The sequence below is a fragment of the Paramisgurnus dabryanus genome, chromosome 23 (genome assembly GCF_030506205.2).
Source record: "Paramisgurnus dabryanus chromosome 23, PD_genome_1.1, whole genome shotgun sequence".
Taxonomy (NCBI): domain Eukaryota; kingdom Metazoa; phylum Chordata; class Actinopteri; order Cypriniformes; family Cobitidae; genus Paramisgurnus; species Paramisgurnus dabryanus.
In genome coordinates this window covers 28176508-28200416 of record NC_133359.1, presented here as the reverse complement: position 1 = coordinate 28200416, position 23909 = coordinate 28176508, and the positions used below count along the sequence as shown (strand labels likewise).

At 37.4% G+C, this 23909-nt stretch overlaps 1 protein-coding gene across 1 annotated transcript in view; it reads left to right on the top strand.

Annotated features, from left to right (window-relative positions):
- The window catches only part of LOC135788147 (uncharacterized), a 101110-nt gene extending 83704 nt beyond the window's left edge, over positions 1-17406 (top strand). The window contains exons 127-143 of the mRNA XM_073813287.1: positions 3521-3639; positions 3733-3900; positions 4077-4276; positions 4437-4537; positions 4684-4802; positions 4895-5062; positions 5229-5428; positions 7372-7472; positions 7615-7733; positions 7827-7994; positions 8174-8373; positions 8520-8620; positions 8768-8886; positions 8977-9144; positions 9318-9517; positions 9671-9771; positions 16002-17406. Coding sequence (XP_073669388.1) covers positions 3521-3639; positions 3733-3900; positions 4077-4276; positions 4437-4537; positions 4684-4802; positions 4895-5062; positions 5229-5428; positions 7372-7472; positions 7615-7733; positions 7827-7994; positions 8174-8373; positions 8520-8620; positions 8768-8886; positions 8977-9144; positions 9318-9517; positions 9671-9771; positions 16002-16216 — 2567 coding nt within the window. The 3' untranslated portion in view covers positions 16217-17406. The remainder of the gene's footprint in view (positions 1-3520; positions 3640-3732; positions 3901-4076; positions 4277-4436; positions 4538-4683; positions 4803-4894; positions 5063-5228; positions 5429-7371; positions 7473-7614; positions 7734-7826; positions 7995-8173; positions 8374-8519; positions 8621-8767; positions 8887-8976; positions 9145-9317; positions 9518-9670; positions 9772-16001) is intronic.
- Positions 17407-23909: the final 6503 nt, after the last annotated feature.

Sequence of the window (23909 nt, the reverse complement as noted above, 5' to 3'; positions counted from 1 at the left end):
TAAAAACAAAAGATACTAATAGCTTGTATTGTGTAAAATACACACTTTATAGGTTCTTAGTACACTGTTTGAGTTTGTAGCTTATAAGTGTGAAATAAATATAGAATGGGCATTTCAAAACAAACATTTAAATGAGCAGAAAAAGTACATTCTTGTTACACAGAAGCAGTTTTTTAGAAGTCGTACTACACTAACAAACTATTTATAACTCAACTATTCCCTGAGTATATTAATAGGTAACAAGCATATTTCTCACTAATATATGCATATTAAGGCAGTATTACTTAAGAGTATGTTCCCTATTCTAAAGTAAACATTTATTGTTTTCCAATAACAGAAGAGACTTTAAATATTGCAGTAAAGAACTTGTTCTTTATTGTTTCAAGTTTCAACAAAAGAACCAACTGCAGGTGAGAGACATCCCAAAATATTACAATCAATTGCCAAACAATTGACATATTAAGTTATCACTATAACAATCTTACATTTTAAAGGTCTCCTTTAGGTCCTTTTATATAAGCATTGAAAAACAATTAACATTAAGTTATCACTATAACAATCTTACATATTAAAGGACTCCTTCAGCTCTTTTAATATATATATATATATAAGCACCGCTCAAAAAGTCAGTAACCATCTCTTTATCAACATTTACAATATAAAAACAAGAACAAGTTTAAACATCCAGTAATATAATTTCTACAACAATAACATTTTTGGGATAATTCCCAAAAATGAAAATTCAGTCCTTATTCAGGGATGTGATTTTTCCGGATTAATCCGGAATTCCGGATTTTCCGACCTGAAAATGTGACCTACGTGAATCATGCAGATATGTTAAAAAGGGGGGGGGGGCATCTCACAGCCGTCACCATATCAACCCCGGCCGAAACCACAACCGCCGTCCCCGCGCAACAGAGCCACACCGGGCGGCACGTCAGATGACAAAGAGATGCATTTTCCTTCCTTTCCAAGTATCAACAAGGACGTGTTTCCGACCGTTCGCAAATGGCGGATGGCTAAGTATGATTGTATTGCTCAGATCAATCAAGCTCCCTGCAGTGTACCTCAGTCGCCCTCGCGCTACAGTGGTATCGTGAAAAGAACATCTCCAGATCGGATGATCTGTATGTATTATTGCTTGTGTCTATCGAAAAAAGAATCACGATCTCGATTCATACCCTGTATTCAGATGCTGCATTCACGTGTTTACATTAAAACAATCCAGATGTTACGTTGTCAATTCATTCACCAATCAGACCCGATCGTTTCTCTCCTCTCTTCTCCTCATTTGCGACGCTTGGCTGTCACTCGCGTGACACGAAACAAAGCGGCAAACATATACACGTCGGTTTACTTGGTGGATTTGGAGCGGCAATTTTCACAGAAATGAGAGGAAAAACGAGCGCCATTGCAGAAAATCATGGTGGTGACTGAGAGAGGGACGATGCAACAATATTGGTTCCGAAAAAAGGCAAGGAAATAAGTTACCTCTGAACATTTCTCAATCGGAAGGCTGCAGAGGTCTCATATGCAGGTTGCATACGTCATCGAGCCTGGTTTAACCTAACTGACCATTACATTCGGAAGTCATTAACATATTACAACAATTTACGATTAACTAAGAATAATAATAAACTTTATAATTGTTAATATTGTGAATCTTGATGAGTGTTGATGACGTATGCAGCTTAGAAATGCGACCTCCGGAAGGCTGCAGACTTAGGATTGAGAAACGTCCTCTGTATCATCGTTTGTTTCAAAGGTTTCGTGTTTTTAAAGTTTTAAGGTTGACCAGTTTGATTAAAATAAATAGCACTTGTACTTTTTTGTACAATTACTTTTATTTATTATTGTCAATCTTCTATTGTTTATGTTTAACAGCTAACAAAGTTACTCATCTACAGGGGTCTAAAATTAGGAAAAGAGACCTTTAAGACACTTTATTATAACTAAAGGTCCTGTGTAGCACATTTTTACAGATATTTGTATTAAAAAATACTCTGGTAAAAGTAGAAGTACTGATTTAACTTCTTTACTCAAGTAAAAGTACAGGCTTGGAAATTTACTTAAAGGGATAGTTCACCCAAAAATGACAATTCTGTCATCATTTACTCACCCTCATGTTGTTACAAACCTGTATAAATGTATTTGTTCTGATGAACACAAAGGAAGATATTTTGAGAAACGTTTGTAACCAAACCGTTCGTGGACCCCACCCCATTCACTTCCATAGTAGGAATAAAAGAATATTGTGGAAGTAAATGGGGGCCATGAACAGTTTGGTTACAAACATTTCTTTAAATATTTTCCTGAGTGTTCATCTGAACAGCAAAATTTATACAGGTTTGTAACAACATTAGAGTGAGTAAATAATGACATAATTTTCATATTTGGGTGAACTATCATTTTAAAGTATAAAAGTAAAAGTAGCCATGCGAATGATAACCATTTTTTATGCAAAGCTAACGTTACCTGGATCACACAAATGCTAGGGTGCACGCTGAGAAACCTAAGTGGATATGAAAAAAATCTTTGTAAGATTTATTCGTTCTTTATAAGCCATTGCCTACATTTTATGGATGTCTGCAAAATAGGCCTTCTTTTGACATGAACATTTGCATGTTGCACATTTAGCTGTTAAAGTTGGGTAAAAATGTAAAACAAAAATAAGTTAAAACATATTTTTTTGTCAAGGTTGTTGTTATAGAGAGAGGTGGTGATGGAGCAGTGGACAAGACACTTGCTTTTGATTCCCACTGTTACACATCCACCAAATAAGTTGTTATGTGTCATACTGTACAAAAAAGTTGCATGTTGCACATCTAGCTGTAAAATAAATTAAAATGTGTTTCTTTGTTCAAATAAGTTGTTATGGGTCCTACTTTACTATCCATATAGATCCGCCACCAGTTTGATTGGCGCGCGTGTGTGGGGGGGGGTCTTAATATATTTTCCTGCTTTTTTTGTCCTTACCCAATCACATGCCTGATTATTTTCTCACTCTCATGTTGTTACAAACCTGTATAAATTTCTTTGTTCTGATGAACATGAAAGTACTTTTTCTGTTCATTTAAATGTTTGTTTTGAAATGCCCATTCTATATTTATTTCACACTTATAAGCTACAAACTCAAACAGTGTACTAAGAACCTATAAAGTGTGTATTTTACACAATACAAGCTATTAGTATCTTTTGTTTTTAGTTAATAAGTTCATTGTTAGGACAAAATCAAGTGTTAAGGGGCTATAAGACAAAAACAAGACAACAACCAATAAATGGCTTATAAATAGCTTGTAACTGCTTACAGGTCACTAACTAGTCAGTTACACATACACTTATTAGTCATTAATTACTAACTAATTTCTGATCCTTAAAATAAAGTGTTACCGAACTTTTTCCCGGCCTCGATTTATGTTTGTTCGAATTGCTTCTTGTGCCTTAAAGGCATTACTGTGCTTTGCCTGTCATGATCGCTGTTTTACTCTCAATGACTATCTGCTGCATGGCATTGTTGCAGGCTCAACCTGTGGGTCAGATACCAGCAGTCTCAGTGCCTGGCTTGATGCGAACTTTGGTAAATTCTCAGTCTACGTTGAATTCCAAGATCTGCTACTGCTCAATGCAAACTTTTCCAATGTAAGGCCTTGATGTGCTGCACAATTTGTTCTGTGACTGTATCCTGGTGTCCATTCTTAGTCTGCAACCTTTCGTTTGTTTTTCCCCCATCAGTTTGATTCACTGGACTCTCTGAGTGCTTCCCAAGTTGCTCATCTTACGTTGAACTCTGAAGCACTGAACAACCCAGACATGATCACCATGGTATTTGACCATCTAGAAAATGGTGATGCGTTCCAAAACGTGAATGATTTCCTGGCAGGTCTCACCCAGAATCCGCAGGTATGTTCAGTCTTTGATCTTGGGAAAGCATGTTATTGTTGAAGAGCATGCATCCAAGTATGCACAAGTCTGCATCCTTTTGATTGATACAAGTGACGTAGCAGAAAATTCAGGAAGGTTAGAGGAATTTGTATCAGGTCTGTTGATGTTCTTTTGTGTTTGGTCATTTCCTCAAGGCTTTGGAAATCCATCCGGTGGTGAGGGACTTCATGATGAATCGGACCTTTGCCATCATCAGTCTCCATTTTACAGAGTTCTTAAGAGTAGACTGGGTTTCCTGGTTCATGGTGAAACTGATTCCAGTCCTGCCCAGCATAACTGCAGAGATGCTCCAGACAGCAACATCCTACAGCGACTGCATCGCATTCCACACAATGTATGTAGTATGCTAATATTGCTGGCCATGTACATTAATGCACGTATTGTGCCATTGTCAATAAAAACATGATGTCTGGTCTCAAGCTGTTGTAGTCAGCCATTTAAAGCAGGCAAAATAGGCATCTATATTAACTTTTAATTTTACATTTCCAATGTAGCGTTGAGGGTCTTAGCAACGTCTTTGACCAGATGTCACTGGAGAGACAGCAGGAGCTCACACTTGTTCTGGTGGATCATCTGAAACACCCCAGCAGATCAGGTAAGTCTTGTTGATTCAACCCTTTCCCGGCCTCCATTATTGCTTGTTTAAATTGCTTCTTTTGTGTTAAAAGGCATTATTGTGCTTTGCTTGTCATGATTGCTGTTTCTTTCTCAATGAGTCTCCCCTGCCTGGCATTGTTGTAGACTCAACCTGCGGGTCAGACACCAGCAGTCTCAGTGCCTGGCTTGATGTAAACTTTGGTAAATTCTCAGTCTACATTGCATTCCAAGATCTGCTACTGCTCAATGCAAATTTTTTCAATGTAAGACCTTAATTAGCTTCACAATTTGTTCTATGACTGTATCCTGGTGTCCATGCTCAGTCTGCAACCTTTTGTTTGTTTCTCCCTTTTAGTTTGAGGCACTGGACTCTTTGAACGCTTCACAAGTTGCTAAGCTGACGGTGAACTCTGGAGCACTGAACAACCCACACATGATCACCATGGTTTTTGACCATCTAGAAAATGGTGATGCATTCCAGAACGTGAATGATTTCCTGGCAGGTCTCACCCAGAATTCGCAAGTATGTTTAATCTTTGATCTTGGGAAAGAATGTTATTGTAATAGAAGAGCATGCAAGCATACAAGTCTGCATCCGTTTGATCGATCCAAATGGCGTGGCAGAAAATTCATGAGGGCTGAAGAAATTTGTCTGTTGATGTTCTTTTGTGTTTGGTTATTTCCTCAAGTCTTTGGAAATCCATCCGGTGGTGAGGGACATCATGATGAATCGGACCTTTGCCATCATTAGTCTCCGTTTGACCGAGTTCTTAAGAGGAGACTGGGTTTCTTGGTTCACAGTGAAACTGATTCCTCTCCTGCCCAGCATAACTGCAGAGATGCTCCAGACAGCAACATCATACGGCGACTGCATTGCATTCCACGCAATGTACGTAGTATGTTAGCATTGCTGGTCATGTACTTTAATGCACTTATTATGCCATTGAAAAAATCATGGTGCCCTGTCTCAAGATGTTTTAGTCACTCGCTTAAAGCAGGCAAAATAGGCATATGTGACCAGTCACGGAAAGTAGTGACACAAGTCGGATCGGGGCATTTTGATTTATTCACAGATTCTTAAAGTGGAGTTTTTAAGCTGTCCAACGATGTGGATTTGGAGAAGTTGTGGCCATTTGAATGTAACACATTCAAGAAAGAGAATGCTGAGAAATTAGGGAAAGAAAAAAGTTAACACTTTTCCCTTTTCCCTGCCTGGAGAGACAATAGGGCTCATTTACATCTCATTTAGCTAAGCCATACCCCCTGTAAAGCCGTTTTGAGATACAGATGTTCTAGCATCAAATGTAGTATTTTATGTAGTATTTTATGACAGAAGTACGAATGACAACATGAAAAAATAAACAGGACTTTTACCTTTGTGGGGATCACAAGTCGAATCCAGTCTGTTTCAGATGTGTGAATCATCCAATGATTTTTGTCCACAAATGCGTATAATCCGTGAAATATAGATATATAGTCTATTGTTTACATCAGATTTCGCATGAACGTCTGGTAATACAATATAATATACAATCTGAGGACTATTTATATCGTAACATGTAAGGGTATATGAGATTACACTCCGGTTATTTACGTTCCGTTAAACACATGAACCTGCATTCAAAGTTTGTATTTAAAATAGGGAGGTAGTATAATAGATAATCCAAAAACAGCACCGTTGAAAACGTGAAGTCCTTAAGAGATGTTACCAATCGCTCACTCGTTCCTCCATCAGCCAATGACTTCATGGAAAATATTGATAGACAAAACATGTAGCCAATTATATTACAAATTCAAAGATCTCTGTGTACTCATGTTAGACTCATGCTGTGCTGAAAGAACTGACAGAGAGATGACGTCAAAGTACCGTGAGAGCGAGTCGAAATTAAACTACTCCGTAAGATTTTTTGAAGAGCTCTTGCGGTACTTTGACATCATCCGACTGCATGCCGCATAAAGTCAGTGACGCGGCTGAAGTACAATGCGGCTGACTGTTATTTGTTCCGCCCCAGCTTCTTTTATTTTTCTTTTGTTTTGTGCGGCCGAGCTTCGTTTACAGTCTGGGGAGACGCACGCTATAAGTTTGAAAAAAAAAACTTAGCAAACATGTCTGAGGAACAGGGCAGCCGCGTCACTACAGTCACGTGACTTCATGCTCAAGCCGGAAGAGAAGACAATGCTGAATAAAGTCGTAATTCTTACTATTTTTGGACCAAACTGTATTTTCGATGCTTCAACACATTCTTACTGACCCACTGATGTCACATGGTCTACTTTGATTATGTTTTTATTACCTTTCTGGACATGGAAACCGTACATAGACTTTCAATGAAGGGGACAGAAAGCTCTCGGACTAAATCTAACGTTAAAACATCTTAAACTTTGTTCCGAAGATGAATGGAGGTCTTCCGATTTTAGAACGACATAAGGGTGAGTCATTAGATTACATTATTTTCAGTTTTGGGCGAACTATCCTTATTAAGTAGTCACGCTGTTCCCTTTGGGGGTGGAGGCGAAAACACAAGCTTATACAGTATGTAAATATAAACACAGACAATGATGCCCCCCACTGCACGCTAGAATCTCCGGAAAAACAAGCCGATTTCAACCGCAAAATGTACGCTTTTAAATAAACAAAAACTGCCATCTCAAACATGGAGAGGCTTCTTCGTGATCTCAACTAACAGATTCTGCAATAAAACAAAAATCAAAAATTTTGAAAAAAAAAACTTTGTTTCTCATTTTCTCTAAACTTGTGCTGCCGACTTGTGTCACTGGTTTCCTTGACGGGTCACATATATCTTACCTTTAAATTGTACATTTCCAATGTAGTGTTGAGGGTCTTAGCAGCGTCATTCACCAGATGTCACTGGAGAGACAGCAGGAGCTCACAGTTGTTTTGGTGGATCATCTGAAACACACCAGTGAATCGGGTAAGTCTAGTTGATTTAACTTTTACCGGCCTTATTTATGTTTGTTTGAATTGCTTCTCGGCCTTAAAGGCATTACTGTGCTTTGCCTGTCATGATTGTTGTTTCTCTCTCAATGAGTCTCCCCTGTGTGGCATTGTTGTAGGCTCAACCTGTGGGTCAGATACCAGCAGTCTCAGAGCCTGGCTTGATGCCAACTTTGGTCAATTCTCAGTCTACGTGGCATTCCAAGATCTGCTTATGCTCAATGCGAACTTTTCCAAGGTAAGTCCTTGACATGCTGCACAATTTATTCTGTGACTGTTTCCTGGTGTCCATGCTCAGTCTGCATCCTTTTGTTTGTTTTTCCCCCATCAGTTTGAGGCACTGGACCTTCTGAGCGCTTCCCAAGTTGCTCAACTTACGGTGAACTCTGGAGCCCTGCACAACCCAGACATGATCACCATGGTATTTGACTATCTAAAAAATGGCGATGCATTCCAGAACGTGAATGATTTCCTGGCAGGTCTCGCCCAGAATTCGCAGGTATTCTCAATCTTTGATCTTGGGTAAGCATGTCATTGTAATAGAAGAGCATGCATGGAAGCATGCACAAGTCTGCGTTTGTTTGATCGATACAAGTGACGTGGCAGAAAATTCAGGGGGGCTAAAGGAATTTGTACCAGGTCTGTTGATGTTCTTTTGTCTTTGGTCATTTCCTCAAGGATTTGGAAATCCATCCGTTGGTGAGGGACATCATGATGAATCGGACCTTTGCCATCATCAGTCTCCATTTTACAGAGTTCTTGAGAGAAGACTGGGTTTCCTGGTTCACAGTGAAATTGATTCCTCTCCTGCCCAGCATAAATGCAGAGATGCTCCAGACAGCAACATCAGACGGCGACTGCATTGCATTCCAGGCAATGTACGTAGTATGCTAACATTGCTGGCCATGTCCTTTATTGCACTTATTGTGCAAATGTCAATAAAATCATTGTGCCCTGTCTCAAGATGTTTTAATCAGTCAAAATGACATCTATCTTACCTTTTCATTTTACATTTCCAATGTAGTGTTGAGGGTCTTAGCAGCGTCTTTGACCAGATGTCACCGGAGAGACAGCAGGAGCTCACACTTGTTCTTCTGGATTATCTGAAACACATCGGCGGATCGGGTTAGTCTAGTTAATTCAACTTTTTCCCGGCTTCCATTTTTGCTTTTTTTGATTTGCTTCTTTTGCGTTAAAAGGCATTACTGTGCTTTGCTTGTCATGATTGCTGTTTCTCTCTTAATGAGTCTCCCCTGCGTGGCATTGTTGCAGGCTCAACCTGTGGGTCAGACACCAGCAGTCTAAGCGCCTGGCTGTATGTGAACTTTGGTAAATTCTCAGTCTACGTGGGATTCCAAGATCTGATACTGCTCAATCCAAACTTTTCCAATGTAAGGCTTTGATTTGCTGCACAATTATTTCTGACTGTATCCTCATGTCCTTGCTCAGACTGCAACCTTTCGTTTGTTTTTCCCCATTAGTTTGGGGCACTGGACTTTTTAAGTGCTTCCCAAGTTGCTAAACTGACGGTGGACTTTGGAGCACTAAACAACCTAGACATGATCACCATGGTGTTTGACCATCTAGAAAATGGCAATGCTTTCCAGAACATGAATGATTTCCTGGAAGGTCTCACCCAGAATTCGCAGGTATGTTCTATCTTTGATCTTGGGAAAGCCTGTCATTGTAATAGAAGTCTATGCAAACGTACAAGTCTGCCTCCGTTTGATCGATCCAAATGGTGTTGCAGAAAATTAAGGAGGGCTGAATGAATTTGTACCAGGTCTGTTGAAGTTCTTTTGTGTTTGGTCCTTTCCTTAAGGCTTTGGAAATCCATCCAGTGGTGAGGGACATTATGATGAATCGGACCTTTGCCATCATCAGTCTCCATTTTACTGAGTTCTTAAGAGGAGACTGGGTTTCCTGGTTCACGGTGAAACTGATTCCTCTCCTGCCCAGTATAACTGCAGAGATGCTCCAAACAGCAACATCCTACGGCGACTGCATCACATTCCATGCAATGTACGTAGTATGCTCGCATTGTTGGCCATGTAATTTAATGCACTTGTTGTGTCAATAAAATCATGGTGCCCCGTCTCAAGATGTTTTAATCAGTCACTTATAGCAGGCAAAATGACATCTATCTTACCTTTTCATTTTACATTTCCAATCTAGCGTTGAGGGTCTTAGCAGCGTCTTTGATCAGATGTCACTGGAGAGACAGCAGGAGCTCACACTTGTTCTAGTGGGCTATCTAAAACAGAGCTACAGATCGGGTGAGTCTACAGATGGTACTCAACCAGAATGTGTTGCGTCATGTGCATTTCTCCTCTTAACCGCTACGTGGCTTTATAACTTTAGATTTTTCAAGTCATGGAGTGATTGTTTCATGCGCCTTTTGTTCGCGAGTATCAGTCAGCTTCAACAGTGCAAATTTCAATAAAAACACTATAAACAAAATGTTTAGGAAGCGAAATTTGCACACACTAAAATTTAGTAATGAAAATCCTATGCAAGCACAAGGACTGGACAGTGAGCAAAATGGTTGCAAATGCCATAATTTTTTTGAGAAAATCATTTTATGCAATTTAAATATTATTATGTGAGTCCATAATGTTCAGGTTATTTTGGCTGGCACATGTACTCTAGGCTAAATTTGCATTTAGTATCTTTCAGGGCCATAGTCTAACAAAATATTTTGGAAAACACTATATTCTGATTTAGTTGATTGGTGATTTGTTTGCTTTTGCAGCGGACCATGGGTCTCATTTCTTAAATGCTGCGTAAAAAATGTCTTAAACGTCACCTAAATTTGGGACTTTGCCGTAGATTTTTGCGTACACATACTTCACAATCAAATCTGTGCGAACACACACTTTATAAATAAGGCCCTACGTCTACCAATTAAAACAGTTCCTTAAAGACGTCGCTGTTATCTCATAATATGCTTTATTTCTTTTAAGATTAACTTTTTTCAAGGTATTGTTAGATGCTGGTGTTTTTTCTGGCTTAGCTATGCAAATATTTGATTTAAGTGAAAGTGACTTTTTTGTCAATGTAAAGTAACCCATATTTGGAATGTGACCTCTGCATTTAACCCATCCAGTGAGTAGTGTAAAGCAGTGGTTCTTAACGTTATTCCTGCCCACTGCCCTGCACATATTGTATGTCTCCCTTATTTAACACACCTGATTCAAATCATCAGCTCATTAGCAGAGATCTCCATGAATTGAACTGAGTCTGTCAGATAAAAGAGATATACAAAATGTGCATAGCAGTGGGCCTCCAGGAATAATGTTAAGAACCACTGGTGTACAGGAAGCAATGGGGGCATTGAGACTCGAAAACTCTCAGATTACAAGTCCGACTCTCTAACCACTAGGCAATGACTGCCCAATATAAAACAATATCATAGCTATTAAACTTTCTTATAATGATTTAAAATTTAAATTCAGGGTAGCTGATTTAAAAAAAAGCTAACTTTTGCCGACTAGCACTACTATCACGATCCACCCCCACTCAAATGGCCATCCATGAACATACACAGACCAGAAGCCCAATCATGTCTCATTCACCAGTGAGAAAACTTTGCCTTAGATACAGCACGTTTTCAGTTGTGTATATGTAGTAGCTTGCTACTAATTGTTACCATTATTCAACAGGAGAGTTTGTTTGCCTCTGTTTACAGAGCAGACATGAACGTGCTGATGATATTTGATGTCTGTGTAAACAGGGTGCGCAGTGGAAACATGTTCATAGAAGAGGGGCAAAAATTGCATCAAAAAGTGGCAAAGTTAAATTTAGACTGACCATCAGAAAAACAATAACTCACAGTAATTTACTTGAGTGTTATTTAAAGAAACAGATGCAATCTCAATGCCGTGGGGTTTCTGTTCTTCCCAGACCTGCACACTGAGGTATCTAGGTCATAGAATTTTTTTTCATCTAGAATTACATAGCAATCATCATAGTTTTTCTTTCATTTAGAGCTGCAAAGAATTGGCTGGGCATAAGCTTACATGGTAGTCGGTCGAGCTGGTGTATGCTTGCACACAATAGGCATTTTACAAGCATACTAGGCCGATCTTCTTAGTGAGTTTGTTTAGGGCGACCCTAGCTGCTGTCAGAGTTGAGACGGGCAGCAGATTTTTTCTCTGGGCTACCAAAGAGGCCCAGGCTATTGGCTGCCCTATGGCAGCTATGGAAGCCATGCAGAAGCACTTATGGCTTTATCTTTGTGGTATTAAAGATATGGATAAAATAATTGTTTTAGATTGACAGCCCCAACCATCTCCTCCCTCATATAAGTAGCAACAAAACAGAGTGTGGGAGCTTGGGCATCAAAACAACAACAACAAGCCACACCAAACGCAGATATGCCAGATCTAAGGACTTTCATTATCACTCGCAAGGCCACAGTCAAGAGGCCCTGAATATCACACAGGGTTTCGGATGGCACCCCTGTTCAGGAACAGAAAACATTTGTTCTCCGGAATTGTTTTCAGGGAATCGATACACTAATCATGTCTTCTATGATGCTTCAGGAGGCCCCAGTTCATCAGTCTCCACCCGAAAAATGTTATAGAACTAGTAAATCTGTTTCAGAATACTTTAGTAAAATTAGTTTGACCATCTCCTGCTGTGCAGCTGCTTTAGGGAATCAAACTTACACACCTTACAACCAACGTCAAGCTCTCGAGGTTGATTCTCTTGTTGCAGTTTTTCCATGAGTGTACAAATTTGCCAAACTTGATGCAATGGATGTATTTGTAATTATATGTAATTATGTACTATGGAGTGAAAACTATGGGTTTGGTCCCTGAAGGGCATCAACGTCCTAAACATGGTCTGTCTCCACTCCCACAGAGTTTTTTGATGTAGTGATAAAACAAATCGATTCAGTTAAGACCGTTTTTCATAAGGTCTTTCACCCTCCACTTTAAAGGTTTACATTGCAGATTTTTCAGCCTTTCACATACCTCTATCTAAGGGTTTCTTAGGGAAGCACCCTCTGGTTTTGCATTCCCTGCATTGCGCTTTGAGGATGAATAAGATAAGAAGGAGGCCGCACTATGCATAAATACTTTTTATTTGCACAAACGCGTTTCTGCGTGTGCCTTCTTCAGTGTGCAACCAATTAGCAATGTGATCAATCTTATATAGCCACACCCATTTGAGGATGAAGCATTCATCTATGTTTGGGGTTCCTGCCTGAGACTTTGCAGTAGTTTTAGAAACTTGTTGGAAACTTTACAATCAGCATCAGACAAAAATATATCCCTCAAGCTGATGTTTTGACTAACAAATTACCTCTCTGAGACAGGTATGCAATTTACAGGCACTTTCCGTCTACCCATTTTGTTGGAGTTTACTCCAGGGAATATTAAAACTATTTTTTACACAAGACCGGGTTATGTTCCTAAGGTTCCTACCTGTCCAGCAAGGACCTTAGTATTACAGTTCTACTTAATTCTATTCTCCTCCTCACAAGTTGTCAGACGATGAAAGACTGGGCCATGTCTAGTTAGAGCTTTGCAGGAATTTATTAATAGATCTTCTTGGAAAAAAATTAGATCAGTTATTAATTTGTTTTGGCTCTTCAAATAGAGGACAACAAGCCTCTAAACAAACAATTAGCAAATGGATGATAGAAGCTATTTGGTAACACTTTACAATAAGGGTGCACTAATAATCATGAATTCATGCTTAACTAATGCACAAATAATACTGAATTAATGTATTACTAATGATTATCTAAGCTATTCATTAGCTATTCATTAATGATTGCCTCATTAGCAACTAATGAAGAGTCTGTCTGATTAATATATTAGTTCATTTATGAATTGTTATTAATTAAATATGTAATTGTGGATTAATTCCATCATCACTTCTTTTATGAACTAAGAGTGTTAATTAATTTGTTAGTTACCACAATGAATTTCCAGATAATACAGGTAAACTAATATGCATTAATATATTATTAATTACAGCATTAGTAGTGTGTTAATTAATACAATTACTAAATAATGAGTTAATAATGATGTGCCTCAACATGTAAAGTCACAACATAATGATATATTTGCAAACCATTAGCTAATGATTTATTAATAATGAAAGACCATCACTAGAGTTTATAAAAGCTATTTATTAAACACTGGTTTCCAAAAACATTGCCAAAAGCACATTTCCATAACACACTACATTTAAACACAACATTAAAACATTTTAAAATATAATATAAAATGAAATATAAAAATAATACAAAAAGACTGATCAAAATTAGACAACACATGCAGATACCTCACAGTTACCCGTATTAATCTGGCACCCGTGCTAATACATAACACAAATTTACATTTTTAAGTCCAACCGTTTCAGTCTGTTAGTGGTACAAGTGAATCAAACTCTGATAGACAAAAAAACATGCACAGACAAATCCAAATTAAACCCTGCAGCTCGTGACGACACATCGATGTCCCAAGAAACGCTCGGTTTGTGTGAAAAACCAAACAGTGTTTATTTTTTACCTCTATCCATTTTTTACACTATCCAGAGCAACACGTGCATTTACTTCATCGTTTTATTAATCTAATGTTTAATGGCGGGTTGCGAAACAACTTCATACATGCATACCGCCCCCCAGTGTATTGGGTGCACGGCATGAGGGCGCTTATAAACTATACGGGGCTCCCGATACAGTAGGTGGCAGTATGCACCTATAAAGTTGTTTCACAACCCGCCATTAAACATTAGATGAATAAGACGGTGATGTGAAAAATAAATAAAACTGAGATGTGAAGGCACGTGGTGCTCTAGGGATATTGTTGTATTAGAGGTAAAAACAATTTATATAAATACTGTTCGGTTTTTCACACAAACCGATCGTTTCTTAGGACATTGATGTGTCGCCACGAGCCGCAGGGTTTAATTTGGATTTGTCTGCATGTTTTTTGTCTATCAGAGTTTGATTCACTTGCACGACTCACAGACTGAAACGGTTGGACTTAAAAATTTACATTTGTGTTATGTATTAACACGGGTGCCTGATTAATACGGATAACTGTGAGGTATCTGAACGTGTTGTCTAATTTTGATCAATGTTCTTTTTGTATTATTTTTATATTATTTCATTTTATATTATTTTTTTTAAATGTTTTAATGTTGTGTTTTAAATGTAGTGTGTTATGGAAATGTGCTTTTGGCAACGTTTTAGGAAACCAGTGATTAATAAATAGCTTTTATAAACTCTAGTGATGGTCTTTCATTATTAATTAATCATTAGCTAATGGTTTGCAAATATATCATTATGTTGTGACTTTACTTGTTGAGGCACATCATTATTAACTCATTATTTAGTAATAGTATTAATTAACACACTACTAATGCTGTAATTAATAATATATTAATGCATATTAGTTTACCTGTATTATCTGGAAGTTCATTGTGGTAATTAACAAATTAATTAACATTCTTAGTTCATAAAAGAAGTGATGATGGAATTAATCCTCAATTACATATTTAATTAATAACAATTCATATATGAACTAATATATTAATCAGACAGACTCTTCATTAGTTGCTAATGAGGCAATCATTAATGAATAGCTAATGAATAGCTTAGATAATCATTAGTAATACATTAATTCAGTATTATTTGTGCATTAGTTAAGCATGAATTCATGATTATTAGTGCACCCTTATTGTAAAGTGTTACCAGCTATTTCATTAGCTTATGAGGTGCTTTACTTCTGCTAATTAGGGCACATTTAACCAGGAGTATGGCTTCATCTCAGGCCCTCTTGCCAGGGTATCTTTGTAATGAGGTTCATGAGTTACCTGATTCCCATGTTCTTATGTGTTGAATTGGTGTATGCTTATGGAACATTATATCATAGCGGGCATAGTCTTCCCAAAAGTGTCATTTCATGATGCATCGCAGAGTTCCCTTTTTAAATATGTAATTATGGTTCCCTAAAAAAGGAAACAAGATGTTAAGTCTTTTTGACATAACTCAAAAAGTGCCTATAGTGCTTGTTTCATGGTTTTAAGCTGGCATGCTCTGTTTTCACTTTCCTTTTATACTGTTCGGTTCCGTTATCAATCCTTACTTCATCCCTCCCCATCTTTAAAAGGACATGAAATAGTAGTACAAAGATTTCACATGAATGTACGCTGCGGGTGTGTTCCCAATGTGTAATTTCTCAATGCAACGTCTCATTCCCTTTCTCAGGTAACCATGGTTACATAGATAACTGACACATGCTTTTCCAAACTCATTTGGAAATTACAGCTTGGAGCTATATTTTATCTTGTTTTGTGCTTATAAAATATGTTTTCATTCACAAGGTGCTTTTTAATTCTGTTTTATTTTATGTGGTTTAACACCATTTACAGCACTCTGGGTAATCCTGTCGGTTTAAACCATTCTTTGTAAATAAACATGCCTTTCCTTTGCTGTCCTCCTCTTTCTCTCTTAACGAGTCTCTCCTGTGTGGCATTGTTGCAGGCTCAACCTGTGGGTCAGACACCAGCAGTATCATCGCTTGGCTTGATGTAAACTTTGGTAAATTCTCCGTCTATGTGAATTTTGAAGATCTGCAGGAGAGAGAAATGAAGGAAACTGTCTGTCAAAAGATGATTTATTGCCAGTTATGTCAATTATGTTCTCCCCACTCAACTCCATTACATATAACCACCCCTCCTTCTTCCACTTCTGGGTGATTCCACCAATAGAGGATATGTTGCTATTCATGTGTGTTTTGTGAAGGAATAACATTAGGACAAAATTTTGTGATTTAAAGTTTAAAAAGTCAAATGAAAGGTAAATGGGTTGTTGTTTATTTTAAATTAGTGTTAAGTGTGTAGTGTTCTATGAACTTTCTGATAAACTTCATGATTTTATTTTCGTAAATTAGTACAAACTCTGTTAAAAAGCATCAAATTCAAGAATTCAATTCAATTGTAATACGTTAAAATGTGTTTTTAAAACAATTATAATTTAGAAAAAAGTTCAATTCATGTTTATTTCTATAGTGCTATTCACAGTTTATCATTAGAGCAAAGCAGCTATTCATAAATACAAAGTACAAGCAAATAAAAAATGGTGTATAAATGGATTATAAATGGTATTGTTACAGAATATACATGTATAATCTTATAAATTATATTACTGGTAAATTGCCAGTACTTATTAATTAGCACACACAATCTAATAACAGTACTGTACTTGTAATTTACTTATAAAAACTGTATGTGTTAAATCAACTAATAAAAAGCAGAATGATTTGTGTCAAATTAAAGATTTAAAAGATTTCATTCAATTAAAAAAACTTTATTAAACAAAGAGGGAAATTGAAACAATCATCACCACATTGAATACATCTAACAGCCACATAATCGTCAGAGAACTTCTGAAGATGGCAAATGTATGATGTATACAGGGGTGAAGAGGAAGGAAGAAAGAACTGTCTGCTAAGGAGCACCAGTACTGCAGATCACAGTATCAGACACAAAGTTCTGTATGCGGACGTACAGGGGTTGGTCAGTAAGGTAATCCACAATCCAGGAGACTAGGGGGTATATACCTGCGTGATTCTCACGAAATATATAAGATTAAGGTCTGAACTTACTATAACCATTATTTTTAGAGGATTTAAAAATATTTCCTATAGAATTATTTCCATTTTTTAGATTATCATTATCAAAAATTATCATTACCGCAACATGATATTACATTAAATATATACATTTACAAACTCGTGTTTCGGTAATGAGAACTAAAAATTTGTATAGGTACTATGAAAAACAAAATTTAAACTTTTATCTGGAGAGAAAAAAATAAGAACTGCATACCTGGTAGCCATCTTGAGTGTCATAGTCAATTATGTCCCTTCCAACTATTTTTTTTTTAAATGTTGGTTCCATGAGGGCTCAAACAATGATTGAAAATTGTTGCGGAGGATGAGAAAATTGGTCTTGGACACATTTATATTCCTTATTATAGTCTCTACATTTACCAATTAACATCAAATACCACATGTTTCTTTACTGTAAATGTTTATAGTATAACATGCACTGACGCTTATTATTTTTTTAGAAATTTTAATTTTTTTAATTATAAATATTTCCATGTCAGAACCCAAATGCAGTCATGGACACGTTGCGGTAAAGAAAATGTTCCCCTTAAATGTGGAAAAAACAACAAAATTGGTTTGTATGATGTCATTTGAAATCATGTGCAAAATAGTACGTGAAGAGATGATTGTAACTGTATGCTTCTTATTTTGATACTCTTACTTTGATTTTACTTTTTTATCAAAATGTTTCATGACACCTCATAATTTCACGAGAATCACCCACCTGCATTTCCTTCAACTTTTCCTCTAATTGGGTGGGCCTTATGGTGATGTTAAGACCCTGAGATTTGTTGTTTATGTAAGTGGATGTAGATGTGTGTTCGTGTGTCTCTCTCTCTCTCTTTCTCTCTCTGTTTGTTGGTGTGTCATGTTTCTATTATAGGTGGGCGTTCCCACACTTACCAGTGGAAAATCGTGATTGGTCCTCTCAAGCTTTCAACCTGAATATAAGGACCACCCAAAACACTTGGATGAAGGCCATTGTGCCTCGCTGATCGGTCACCTTAAACTGCCTGTCTTGTTCCCATAGTGTTGTTATTCGCTCGTCGTCGTCTGATAGTGAGTTTTAAATCAGAGAGATTATGAAAGTTTGGCTACATCTAATGCCCTATTTTAGCAAATTATATGTGAGATCTGGATTCATGATTGATTGTCCTTTTATTAACTTATATGTACTCTTATAAATACTGTTTGTCATATTAAGGGATACTAATTTTAATCAAATTTTTACAATGGCTTGTCTACAAAAAGTCCAAGGTTAAAAGCTAAAGTTAGATAGCTATATTATTTAGCTATAAATATTTTTGGGAAAAAGGCAAAAAAAAAAACACATTAATGTCTCACATTTTGTTACAATCTATCTTTACAAATTTTAAATGTACTATTCACATGTTGGTGTATGGATGAGCTAAAGTTTGTTTAAAAAAATTTGAATGAGTATGATTCACTTAATAAAATTGACGATACTCACGTTTCTTCAAATGTTTATCCAATCAAATTTGATAGAAGGCGCTGTCTCGAAAAAAAGAGGGGTCAGAGAATGCGGGACTCTGGGTGGGGGACTGTAGCTGCAGGCTACGTCTATCTTTTTTTACAGTTTATGGGTACTATGCAATGGAACAGTGCCATAAGTGGACCCCTCTAGTGTGCTCCAATGATTTCCCCAATCTATGATCTACAATTACCTGAAAAAGCACAGGAAAGTTACACCCTGCTTATTCATTTACATTATCACTACCATTCTAAGCATTGCTATTTAAATATTTACATGTATAATAAAAACATCTTTCCCTTACAAAAATGTACCATGTTTTTTTTCATGATAAAAGTGTAGTAACCATGTTTTTTGTGTATTGATTACTATTTGCAAAACCATGGTTTTACTACAGTAACCATGTTTTTTTCTGTAGTAAAGCCATGGTTACTTTTCGTAAGATTTATAATTACCTGTGGCTAGTGCTCTGTGGATTTCATAACATGTTAAAACAAGGGAACACAAAAACTTATCAAATGTGTACCCTGTAATTCACTTGACAAAAGTGTCTTCCAAATGCATAATGTCAATGAAATCACCAAGATGGTTACAGTAGCTATCTGATGCTGGGTGACAAAAGAGTGAAAAGTATCTTCTCGCCTACACTTATTAAGTAGGCATGTGTGTTTAAGTTATGGGCATTTAAAATAAATACTGTTCAGAAAATACAGTAAACTTTACAAGTCTCTCCATAAGCAGCCCTGGCCCCACCTCTAAGACAGAATAGCTGACAGAATCCACTATTCCAGGAATATGAATGATTTAATGCAACCACATTGATCAAGATTTTGCTCTCTGGATAGATTTTTGAGATTCTGCTGCTGTGCAGAAACAGTGACCCTGACTGTCCCTGACAGACAAAGAGAAGAGACTGAAAGTGAACTACAATGGAGTGCTTGTGTTGCGCTGAAGGGGTGGAGAGTGAAAGAAAGCAAAGAGGTTAAAGCTATGGGGAAAGCTATGATTGCAAACTTTAATCCAGCCACACCTAATATCTCTGAACACTTAGTTCCAGCCTCAGGCACTGCATTTCAGAACACTGACATCAGAACAGCCATGTGCTCACCTGTTTAAAGAACAGAAGTGTGTCCTCTTTCAAAGGGTGTATGACAGGTCAATGAATCATACAAGCACACCTTATCATCTGTGGTTGCCTCAATCACTGGCATGGCAACACCATTCAAGTCTAAGACATTTAAAGGGCCCTAGCATATTTTACTGCAAATGACATTTTTGTAAGATTTTGATTGATTTGATTAAAATACAGTATTAAGTGCCTTGCTCATAGGCAGTGTAATACAGTAATTTATAAATGATCAGTTTATAAATAATCCTTTCCAAAGTTACAACCTTACAAGCTTTATATTATATACATTTTCTGTTTTGGGGATTTGTGTTGTGCCGCTCTTCCAGTTTTATGGAGCTCATGAAAAGGATAGAACAGAGCGATACCACCACATGTCAAATTTAGCCCACATTCCTGACCGATGTTGTTGTATTTTATTAGATTCAAACTTTTGGTGGTAGGCTTTGTGGACAGCTTTAACAGAAGGACAAACAATGGCAATGTTATATTTAGGGTTTTTTTCAAATGTATATTAAAAAGGCTACTTTATTCTTATAAAGATGTCGCTGGTGCATTTGATATCAATGAGAAATGGTAACAACAGTGAAATAAAAGTAACAATAACATAAGTGATCATTTATTTTGAGATGTTAAGGTGACTACTTTTATACTTTAGTTTTAACTGTCAAAAAAGTACAAATAAATGAATGAGATATGAGTACAGCATGATTAATAATATGTCTTTTGATGTACTGAAGCACTGATGTTTTTTTATTACTGGAGTGATTATTTCTAGTAATGTGACAACTGTCAGGACTCGATCACCAGCACCATCATCCTCATCGTTCACTCCTCCCCCTCGTTCACACTCATCAGAGTATTAACCCTCATCACCTGTGCCCCATCATCTCATATATATGTATACTGCACTCTCCCACTCACTCTCAATAGGTACGTTTACATGACCCCAAAAGTAAACCGTTTGTAATCATATTGATGGCTCAATCGTATTGAAAAGTCTTCATGTAAATACATTAATCAATACGATTGAGGACGGTCGGATGCAAATTTGGATCGTATTGAAGGGGGTGGCGTACTCCGATCTGTGATCTGATCCGCAGGAGAAAAGTACGCATGTAAACGTGTGAATCTTAGTATTTTCATTGGATGCAAAAATACCTTGTGCACATGCGCAGAACATTTGTGCTCCAAGTTCATGTCTTATATATCACATGATTCTCCTCACAGATAAACGCAATAGCAAGGCAATAGCATCACGCATTATTAAGGTAGCATTAATGGCGTCACAATGTAGCCTGGTCCAACCAGACTCTCATACATTCATTTCATTTGTACAGATGCTGCGTCCGAAACCACCTACTACATACTATATAGTACGCGAAAAGCAGTAGGCGAGGCGAGTAGTATGTCCGAATACATAGTATTCGAAAAACAGTATGCGAAAAGTACCCGGATGACCTACTACTTCCGGTTAGATTTTGCAGTGTGCATACGATGGACGCTTCACTATCCCATGATGCCCCGGACGAGGAGTTATCCAATGAAGAAGAAGAGGCACGCGGCTGTTTTCGCGCTGAAATGACATGACGTGATGACGACGTATGTCACGTGATGTAGCAACATGGCGGATATAGTACGTCCGAATCTCATTCATACTACCCGGATTCAAACTATACAGTACCTACTGTTTTAACGCCAAGTAAGTAGGCACTTCATCTAATTCAGTACCTACTATACAGTATGCGGTTTCGGACGCAGCCAGAGAGTCTGGCCACGCTCCATTGCAAAGCGTTACTTCCGTTAAGGAGGGTCCATTGTTGAAGTTTAAAACTATTGGATCTGCCCAGAGTCACTCAGGATCTGCCAAAGCTAACGTGTGGTCGTGACGTATATCATGCACCGAAACCGTCCGGAAACAACAAGTCAGAATAATCAGAGAAACAAAACTTAGCAAACCTGGTTCTTGGTCCGGCTTTAACTTCTGTATATTCGGCAGTTTTGCAACAACGGACCGAATAGCTTTTCTCAAGTCTTTCTCCGCTGCCATTACTGAACTACAACTCAAACTGACGCACGACCTCAATGTCATCGTTCTTAGCCACCCCCATCTGTTCGCTGATTGGTCCTGCAGATTTTTGCAAGAGAAAACAAAACTCTATAGAGCAATCCCAGACGTACTGCTGAAGAGAAATGAAAATTAAGCGAAAGCACGTAGGATGGCGGAGCCAGGCTAGTCACGATGTACATTCTGCCGCGTTTATGTGTACTTTTAAAACATTAGCCTACTTAAAGCAATAAAATAGCGTTGTGCCTTTTGAAAAGTGTGTTTTCATCACCTTTATCTGAAAACTTCTTAAGAACAACTTTCTCCAACTCCGTTTTGACTTAAATCCAAGGATTAGCATGCTGTACGCAGCAAGGCGTTGCCAAGTCCTCTGCTTTTTTGGAGTTTAGATTTGAGCTACTGTTTAAATTGTTTCCATCAGTTTTTTTCTGCGGGTTAAAGATGAAAGTATTTAGTTCATTAGTTATTGGTATTTGGGCTTTGAACAGTCATTGGGTCTGATACGCAAATCTGGTAACCCTGGCTGTGCGCTTGCGCAGACGTTCAGTTCGGATTCTATTGAATGTAAACGAACATTTTAATCAGATTGCAATCTTTAGGGTGTATGTAATCTAGTCGTCGTAACCTTCAATCATATTAAATTCAATCGGTTTGACAAAATTTGGTGCATATAAACATAGCCAATGTTAGACGCTAGACTCAACCTGAGATACTTACCTTTGGACTTACAGTACCTGTTATCTTCATCCTGCCTTCATTATCCTTGCGTCCTATTCCACATATCCTCCCACTCCTGCAAAAACAACTAAATAAAAATACAATAGCATTCGTAAATATGGTTTTGATGTGTATTACATAAAAAATGCATTTTACACATCTAAACATGAAATATGGGGAAAAACATTTTGGAATTGTATTTGATTGATCATTAAAAAGAAAAAGTTCATGTGATTTTTTTATCCATGTTTATAGAGCTAAAGCTCGAAACATTCTGCTAATACTGCAACTTCTAAGGAAACTGTTCTGACTTGTTTAATTTTCTATATAATAAAAAGTTATGCTCAGATGCTTTTAAGATGCAGTTACAATAGATACAATTCAGAGAAAACATTTCCCTGCCAATGACGCTTCCCTGACAAGTGTTTACGTTAATCTGTTATTCTGCTATTATCCACTAGATGGCTGAAAAACTGAAAGCAAAAACTTCCATGTATGTTTAGATCATCGTTCTGAATCTGATCTCTAACAAAATTTATTTACAAAAATGCAATTATTTCAGCTTTTTGCTCAAAATAAGGTATTTTTGAAGAAACCTACCCATATTTAAGCGGTTATGAAAAGAGAACAAATTAAGATTGGATGTGATGTTTTTTCACCATTTTGTTTGCTTGTTTGTTTGAAATACAGGGGGTCTGTTCTTTCATTTAACATGTATTTAACACATTTGTATGTTTATATATTTACAGAAAAACATTTTCCTGGAAGGCATTTTGTGAAACTTTTGTGAAATTCACAAAAAAAAGGCTGTGACATCTGATTCCGTATAATTCTATATAATTCAACAACAGCATTATAATTTTCTTTTATAAGGGTCAGAATTATTTGTTCACCCAGTTATGTTGTTATAACGACATATTATGTGGTTAAAACAACATATTTTCTTATTAGAATGAGGCATTATCATTTAAATGACATATTTTCTCACGCTGTTTGATTAATCGACACTTCAATACAAAACTAATTGGAACGGATAAAAACTGCAACATCTGAAATGTATCAAGGCTGGATTTGTTGTCAAAGTGTAATCCGACCCCAGCAATAGAGGGCTTACAGTAGCTCTGCTGTATCTCCAGTGTGGATCCGCCCTGGAGTCTGTTGTCTGGGTGGGGCATTTATTAAATTGCTTCTGTAGCTTTTTGTATATGAATTGAACAGAATAAAGGCACTGTTGCTTCACAGCAAGCGGTCCCCGGTTCGACCCCTGGCTAGGGCAGGTGGCCTTTCTGTGTGGAGTTTGTATGTTCTCCCTGTGTCAGTGTGGGTTTTCTCCGGGTACTCCGGTTACCTCCCACAGGCCAAAAACATGCAAGTTA